Genomic DNA, 8,923 nt, shown 5'->3' with positions numbered 1-8,923 from the left:
ATTTTATTGTATATTTTATATTACTGATAAATTTCAGTATATATTTAGTATAATTATTTTTTTGAATGTTGTTTTATTATATATAACTTATAAAAATATACTTATACTATTTTAAAGAGACCAATTTTATAATAAAAAGGTTTTCATATGCATAGAATGAAAAGGAATAGTTAATTTTATTTTTAAAATTAACAAAAACAAAATAACATATTTTATGTGATAATTATATAACCACTCCTCAAAGAGAATCTTCATTCTCTTCACCATTTTTCTTTTTCACCGTAATATACACCTTTCAAAGATTTGAACTCGAAATTTTATGATTAAAATATTATATTTTTACCGTCTTAACTGATCTCATATTTATTATTATTATTATTACACTTTGCACGTGACAAATTTTTGTGAGTGCTTATTCGGTTATTCCTTCCCTCAGCACAATGATGCAACTCAAACTCTAGTTGATTAATGCGAAAAAAATTTCCACCTCTAAATAATTTATAACCAGAAAATTTTCAAGTGGCATTTTGTCTCTTTGAGGATGAGTCCAAAACATTATCTAGTCAGATTTTAGCAATCTTGTCATTTGGTTTTTTTACCTGCAGCACCTAATTCAAATTTTGTACAATCTTCCCTACCTTTACTTGAAGCATTGTCACCATTATTATTATTAATATCAGCAGTTAGCACCACCAATCATAATTCATAACATCCTATGCTAAGTTATTAAATTTTTCTGGCATGAGATGAGATGGATCCCTCATGCTATAATATTTTCTGCATAATTTTGTTGCTCAATCTTCTAGCAGCTATAGTTCCATACAGATTTGCTGTTTCTTCTTATGCTAGTGATGTTCCAATTAATGTTACCAAACACTTTTTCTTCCCAAATTTCAACTTGAACAACAACCCTAGATTAGTCCATGAAGTGAAGCTTCTAGGCAGTGCCAAATTCTCAGATGAAAATGGTGCAATTCAGATCCCAATTGAGTCACAAGACACTGACATAAGGCACCAAGCAGGTAGAGGAATCTACAACTTCCCAATTCGCCTTCTAGATCCGAGAACACAAACTCCGGCGTCTTTCGAAACCACCTTCGCTTTTCAGCTCAACAATTCAACATCCTCTGATGAATCCTCCAATGGAGGAAGTGGTTTAACCTTCATAATTGTTCCTGATGAGTTCACAGTTGGAAGATCTGGTCCATGGCTTGCAATGCTCAATGATGTTTGTGAGAATGACTATAAGGCAGTTGCAGTTGAATTTGACACAAGGAAGAACCCTGAATTTCGTGATCCAAATGATAACCATATTGGTATCAATTTAGGTACCATAGTATCTACGAAAACTATAAATGCTTCTGATGCTGGTGTTTCTCTTAAGGATGGTTCTGTTCATAGGGCTTGGATCAAATATGATGGTCAACAAAGGAGGATGGATATTCATCTCGGCCTCGCCGACCAATTTGTTTATCCATCCAAGCCAATCTTCTCAGAGTCCATTAATCTTACTCCTTATCTAAATGAGTACATGTTTGTAGGGTTCTCAGCTTCCACAGGTAACAAACTATCATCTGCATTGAATAAAAAATACTATATGCACACAAAAAACTAGTCATCATGTATTTTTGTAAATTCATGTGTTAGTTTGATTTATTTTCAATATATATTTTATATTTTAATATGTATTTTATACCGGTAGTTGATTTAGTCACTGATTTTTAGTGTACACGTAGTATGATTGGTATTGGATATTGCCATCTTAAATTTACCACTAATTTGTTATATCTAATACTAGTATTTTTATCTGCGCAACATAGGTAACCATACTCAAATCCATAATATACTCTCTTGGAATTTCACTTCAACTAGCCAAGCTTTCCTCCGGTTACCGTCATCCGAAACTTGCCAGGGCCAGATCTTGCTTCAGAATAGTACTGGAGCTGCAGAAGAAGCTACCACAAAGTCTTCAAAGGACGAACCTTCTAAAAGCTTCTTGATTTTCGTGACGGCGGTCGCGATTGTTCTCGTTGTTCTGATTGGTTTCTACTTTGTCAGCAAGCACAGAAGAAACGCTGCCAAATCAAAAAGTCCAATGGATGTAGATATTCACAGGCCAAGGCCTCCAAACAAGCCTCGCCGCTTCACCTTCTCTGAGCTTTCGTCCGCAACTCGGTCTTACAGTGAAATTGAGTTGCTTGGAAATGATTCCAGAGGAGTGTACTACAGAGGGAAGCTTTCTAATGGTACACAGGTTGCTGTGAAGAGATTCTCGGAGCAGTTCCTTGGCACACACGGATCTGATAAGAAGCGTTTGTTAAAGGAAATCAAGACAATCAGCGCGGTTCGCCACCCAAATTTGCTTCCCCTTAGAGGCTGGTGCCAGGACAATCATCAAGTCATGGTGGTTTATGACTTTGTCCCCAATGGCAGCCTAGATAAATGGCTATTTGGGGCCGGCGTTCTTCCGTGGACGCGAAGATTCAAAGTCATAAAGGATGTAGCTGATGGCTTGAGTTTCCTCCACGGCAAGCAACTAGCCCACAAGAACTTGAAATGCAGCAGTGTGTTCCTTGATGTCAGCTTCAGAGCCGTGTTGGGGGACTTTGGATTCGTCCTAATGGGGGCCGAATCAAAACAATTCGAGGCTCAAGTGTGTCACGGCGCAGACGTGTTTGAATTCGGAGTCCTTGTGTTGGAAGTAATAGCAGGAAGGAAAAGGAATGAGAGTGATGAAGGGAAGCCTGAGGAGAAGAATTTGTTGGATTTTGCTTGGAACTTGCATGAGATTGATGAGAAAGTGAAGATTGTAGATAGAAAGATGGGATCATTGATAAACTTGGAGCAAGCAATTAGAGTTCTTGAAATTGGTTTGCTTTGCACTTTGAATGAGAACAAAGGGAGACCCTCAATGGAGCAAGTTGTGGAGTTTCTTGGTAACATGGAGAAGCCTATTCCTGAGCTTCCAAGAACTCGCCCTGTTGCCTTGTTTCCTTATAGTAGTGCCAATACTGGACTTTGCAATGCTTATTCTTGTACCTTTTAGTGAAGCAAGATTGCTGCTGCTGATGAAAGATTATATATGTGTGTACATATATTGCGTTTGTTAGTTGGGACATAACGCAAATATAGTTGTATTCTTTTTGTCTCTACTATTTAGAAGGACAAAAAAGATACAAATTTGTGTCTTAAGATTTGCTTTTTGTATTTGTCCAAACATATTTTTCTATCTATCTATCTATCTATCTATCTATATGTATTTGTGTCATTATTCAATTACTAAACACAATTCTTAATATGAGAGACTACATTGATTTATGCATTTCTCAATATATTGATGATCCCACTTAAAATAAACAACTCTCAGCTAATAGTGAATAAATATTAAGTTGATATAGAGTCTTACCCTCCTCCTCCTCCTTTTTTTCTTCTTATTATCTCACAGCATGGAGACCAAAAACTAATCCATTCACAAATTAAAATTTTATTTGAGAATTTATGGCTGATCAATAAATTGTTGTTTGTACAAGATGGAATTTGAACCACCCATAATTACTTTACGAGACTAATGAGCACGTAATACGATTGTTGTTTATGAATTCATCGGATAAAGACCACGTATTGGGCTTGCAAAAACTGATTGAGTAGTTAGAATATGGACTTGTGCAGAAGATGGGATGTGTTCGGTTGCTCTGCTTCACCTTCATGTCGTTCCAGGACACGACACTTCTCTGCGTCATTTCATCAAACATGTGGCGTGCACACTCCACATAAGTGCACTTAGCATACATGTCAACAAGTGCAGTTTGAACAAATAAGTCATCTTGAAAGCCAAGTCTCACAATATGGCCATGAATCATAGTCCCATGAATAATAAAACCAAGGTTGGCAGAGAACTTTAGGAGCAAAGAGTAAGTGAAGGTGTTCCCATCCATGGAAGTGTATATGTTTAAGGTTTCAGTAAAGAACTCTTAGTAGAATCTTGAATCATCAAGTTTTATTGGTAAAAAGACTTTCTGAAGCTGTGCTAAGTGATACAGAATGCACTGCTATTTGAGTAATGGACAATTTTCTGATTTTGTTCTTAATTGTTTTCATTAATATTCAGATATACGAAATTGATTTGTGTGATATAATTGATTACATATAAATATTAATTATTAAAATCAGTTTTCATCAGAAAGTTTACCTCCACTTGACCACTTCCCATACTGCATCATTGGCATATCCCATTAAATATGCTACAAAAACTTTATTACTCTCCCCATACTCCATGAGTGGCATAGCCCATTTAATTATGCTACAGAACTTAACTGTTTGGACATCTTTAAATGAATTGAATTATCTATCAAAAAATAAATTCCTAAAGAAATGGAATTCAATTCCATAGTTTAAAACAAGTAAACAACTAACTCATTATAGAATTGAATTTTATTATTTGGAATGATTTGTTGATGAATTGCATTATTTCTCTAAGATATTTTTACTCTTCAATAAATATTAAGTATAATTTTATTTATCAATTAAATTAGATAATATAATTATATAAATCACTTATAAGTAAAATTGATCTAACACAACCTCACCAATTAGATCCATTTCACCCATGAAATTATAATAGGTAGAATTTTTTTAAAAATAAAAAATTTAAATTATTTAAAAAAAATCATCTCATTATTTTTTCATTTTTTTCTATAATCTTATTTGTGTGTGATTATGACACTCATTTGATATGATCATATTTTTGTTAAAAAACAATAAAATTAAAAATAAGATAACCCCATAAACCATAAACATAACAAAGTTTAATTTAAAACAAAATACTCATAATCCATATCAATAAATCAACCTCACATGACCCTCATAGAAGTTTTGAGTTTCCATCACACTAAACATAACATAAAAGTCTAAATAGTAGAGATTTCATCATATTAAGTATAACATAAAAAAGAAACATTAGTTTAAATCTAAAAACATTGCCACAAATTTCTAAAACTCAAAATCCATTTTTTCCCTCAACCATTCAAGACGAAGCTCTTCCGGTAAGCCAAAAAATACTCCAAGAAGAGTAGGATGAGTAACAAGCCATTCAAGAGCTTCACAAAATGAGCGGCCTTGCAAACTTAATTTAGTTAAAGCTTTCCTCATATCAGATGTCTTCCAAATTTCAAGATGCTAACTTACAATAGCATTTGCAATCTCTTTCATTGCCATAGTCATATCTTGGGAATACACGTCTATTATTGTCACTTTTCTTTTTTTATCTTTAGCAGATGAGGTATTAGACACCGATGGAATAGAAGATGGTGGAGCTTGTGAGGTTGGACTTGCTGGCATACTTTCATAATCAAAGGAATTAAAATTTTCCAAATACACCTCATTGTTTGCTTGTATTTCATCAATGTCATCAATATTAACGTGTGTATCTTTCTTTTTTCATCTTCGTACTTTTTGTTTATCGGTCTTAACCCGCATTCCATTTGCTATATCTTTATTATAAATCTCTTTAAGAATTTCCAAGTGATAAAGATGTTTTTCTCTAATAGCTTTAAACTTAGGATTTGCCTATACAAAAATTAATAAAATAATTCATATCAAAATATCAAATAAAATAAATAATATTAATATTAAAATAGACAAATATATATATATATAAAATATACATACCGAGCATAAAGATTTCACACATCAGGTGTAGCTTCAAATATTTTGATTGTATCATTCCATCTTATTCCGCTCTTTTGATTAATTTCTTTTGCTAAAACCATTTATTCTTTGAGAGTTTTCAAACGATTTAGAACTTTACTCTTATTAATGCTCACAGAAAATTTCTCATTAATTTTCTCCACCACCTTTCTATAAGATTCAGCCGAAAAAGTTCTATCTTCCTTTTGACCCTTATTCTTTTGCTCCTTAAGAACTTCAAGCATTAAGTCATCCATTTTCATGGTCCATTTAAAGTAGGTATCACACTCATTTTTTCCTTCAACATCACTAACTTTTTCGAAATTCATATCACCACCTATTGTTATATCACAAGTAAAAAAAGTAGAAGTACAATTATTACAATAAATCTAAATTAAAATAATAAACAACAATTTATTAAACAAATACATTACATAAAATTGAAGTATTTAACTTATTTCACAAATAACAAAAGTATATGATATATGTAAATCTAATTAATACATAAACTCATGTTCAATTCAAAGCAACTAGAATAAACAAATGTTCACACGTACACAAAATAATAAGAAATTAATGTTGTCTACGAATATAATCATTCCACGTTTCTGCGGGTATAGTATTCCTCAAAATCTCTCCCCTTCGTCCATCTTCCCTTCTAGCAATGTTTTCACGACTTGCTCTATCTTCAAGTACATTATTCATTAGATCTCTATCAACTTGTGCAATAATTTCTTCATCAGGATCAAAATTCATTAAGAAATTATGCAAAATACAACAAGCTATGATGATTTCATTGACTGTGTCTACATTATATCTAGACATCCCTGACAGGATTGGAACTCTATTCTTCAAGACACCAAAAGCTCTTTCAATTGCATTACGCAATGAAGAATGTCTTAAGTTAAACAACTCTTTTGGATTTTCAGGAGGATGTCGAGAATATTTCCTTAAATGATATCGAGTACTTCGACATGGAGTGATGAACCCCGACCTCAACATATAACCAGCATCAACAAGTAAAATTTACCTAAAACAAATTGTAAAATACATATGTAAATATTATAATCTTTTTGAAAACATACGATAACAACAAATTTATATTTGGAAAAATGACAAAATACCTTTAGGAACATTTAAATTATCTTTATTATGAATTGTATTTTCTAATATTCCTGAATCTGAAGTAGAGCCCTCCCACCCAGGTAAGACATAAGTAGATTTCAAATCAAATGTGCAAGCTGCCAATACATTCATGGTAGGAAAACCTTTTCTTCCTCTATACCTTGACGCATCTTCAAATGTGCAAAGCACCAATACAATTCTAAAGTTTCAACATAAATTAATAGTTACGACCATGTATTAGTACAAAAATTTATTAAAAAGTTTATATTTATACAAAAAAATATACCTTGAAGTAAGGATAAAATCTTCCTCCACTATTGAATATTTCAAGGTGGGACAGTTGAGCCGTTCACTTGAACAAAAAATTGATCCTCTATGGTTATTATAGCTCTAAGGACTTGGTGAAAATGTCGACTAATAGTCTCAGTAGACCGACGAAAGAAAAAATCTTCTGCCCGAGTACTTGAATGACCACTTAAAATATGTAAAAACTTTGCCATTTTCTCTTCAATAATACTCTATTGGTTATCTCTAAGAAGCCCTCGTTGACGAAGTATTGCAACTAATCTAGTGAAAGCATCATAACTCATACGTATTATAGAACGTGAGTTATAATATGTTTCTAATTGAGCAATCAATTCTCGACGTATTTGTTCTCTATTATGACGTTAAGATTGGGTGATTGATCTTTCAATACAAGACATTTGCCGAATCATATATCGCATACAAGCCAAATAGCCCACAAAAGTAACTATGGCTAAAATTGTATTTATTTCAGATTCTATCATATTAGATACCTACATAATATCAAAGTAATAAAGAAACAGCATGTTGATGATAATAAAGAAACAGAATGATATTGCATTTGATAGGAAAAGGATACATGTTTAAAGAAAGAAACTTAGTTTTCTCTTATACCCAAAAGAACCATCGCATGAAAGGGATGACATCACAATCACAAACCCATACAAAATTCTTGAAAATTAATTAACAGTAAAAGGCTCAAAACAAAATAGCCATTCCATCCAAATTTGTAATCCATGTATCAAAATATCTTTCATCGAGAACGGTTCTTTAATTGAGTCCTATCCAATTTAACATGGGAGCAACAAAATAATCTATAATGAAATAGCCTGTAATTTACATAAAACAATACACCACACTATAACAATCACCAAACAGTAGCAACAAAACCAATTATACATGAGAACCGCGGGCTAAAAATAAAATCATAAGTTGTTGTGGATATGAGCATGAAGAAGTGATCAATCATCAAACAGATTGGAATCGCGTGCTCAAAATAAAAACAAAGATTGAAGATTATGACCATCAGTACTAATAACAAGCCAAAAAATCATGACAATTTATGGAACTAGAAATCAAATTAGACATTTCATCAAACAGATTGTGCACATTAAATAAATACACAAATCTAGAGTATGGGTAACAAATTTTTGCCAAAGTAATCAACATTCTCCTACCTCTAATTCCAGCTCCTAGCAATTGACAGAGTGAAGAGTTTGTGTTGCTCGAAGAGGAAGGCTTCACGGCACTGCAACAAAGAGCTTGTACCTTGTTGGAGAATGGTGAAAGTAGCGAACAACCCTGACGAATACGAACACAGTGTGCAGCTTCAATCCTCCAATAAATAAGCAAAATAGGGTTTAAGAAAGTGAAGGGATTATGGAATATTATAATTTGGACAGGGATATTTTTGATATTGCACAGTTTAAGTGAGATTTAGGTGAGAATTGATTTTGAAATCAGACCAAAGTAGGTCTGATTTGTAAATGGGGGTAAAATGAGAATTTGAATTCTCACCGGAATTCAACTTCATGTTTTTTTTCTATTCTAAAGCAAGGAATAGAATTCAATTCATCTATGATTTCAAATCAGATGCATTCCAAACAGGCTGTAAGATACATCTTTTTTTTAGTCATTTCAAGCTCAATAAAAGAAACCTGGACCGGTTTGAATTTTTTTTAGAAAAAAACCATCTCCAAAACGACGCCGGTTGACTTTTTTTTCCAAAACCCTAGCTTAGTCCTTCCTGAACCCATTTACCCACCCTTAGCCTCTCACTCTCACCTCACCTTTCAAAATGACAGCCACC

The 8,923-nt window shown here is 33.0% G+C and overlaps 2 protein-coding genes across 2 annotated transcripts; one reads left to right on the top strand and one right to left on the bottom strand.

Annotated features, from left to right (window-relative positions):
* The first annotated feature begins 623 nt into the window (after nucleotides 1-623).
* On the top strand, nucleotides 624-3,298 carry LOC107458445 (L-type lectin-domain containing receptor kinase VIII.2). The gene is made up of 2 exons (XM_016076650.3): nucleotides 624-1,559; nucleotides 1,821-3,298. The coding sequence occupies exons 1-2, from the start codon at nucleotides 752-754 to the stop codon at nucleotides 3,044-3,046; spliced, it is 2,034 nt and encodes a 677-aa protein (XP_015932136.1). The 5' UTR covers nucleotides 624-751; the 3' UTR covers nucleotides 3,047-3,298.
* Nucleotides 3,299-3,557: 259 nt separating this feature from the next.
* LOC107458430 (pentatricopeptide repeat-containing protein At4g14050, mitochondrial-like) lies at nucleotides 3,558-3,935 on the bottom strand. Its single transcript, XM_016076639.1, has one exon. The coding sequence runs from the start codon at nucleotides 3,933-3,935 to the stop codon at nucleotides 3,558-3,560; it is 378 nt and encodes a 125-aa protein (XP_015932125.1).
* Nucleotides 3,936-8,923: the final 4,988 nt, after the last annotated feature.

This window comes from Arachis duranensis, chromosome 7 (assembly GCF_000817695.3).
Source record: "Arachis duranensis cultivar V14167 chromosome 7, aradu.V14167.gnm2.J7QH, whole genome shotgun sequence".
In the NCBI taxonomy this organism is placed as follows: domain Eukaryota; kingdom Viridiplantae; phylum Streptophyta; class Magnoliopsida; order Fabales; family Fabaceae; genus Arachis; species Arachis duranensis.
Note: the sequence above shows the minus strand (reverse complement) of the source record. Positions and strands in the feature narration are given on the sequence as shown.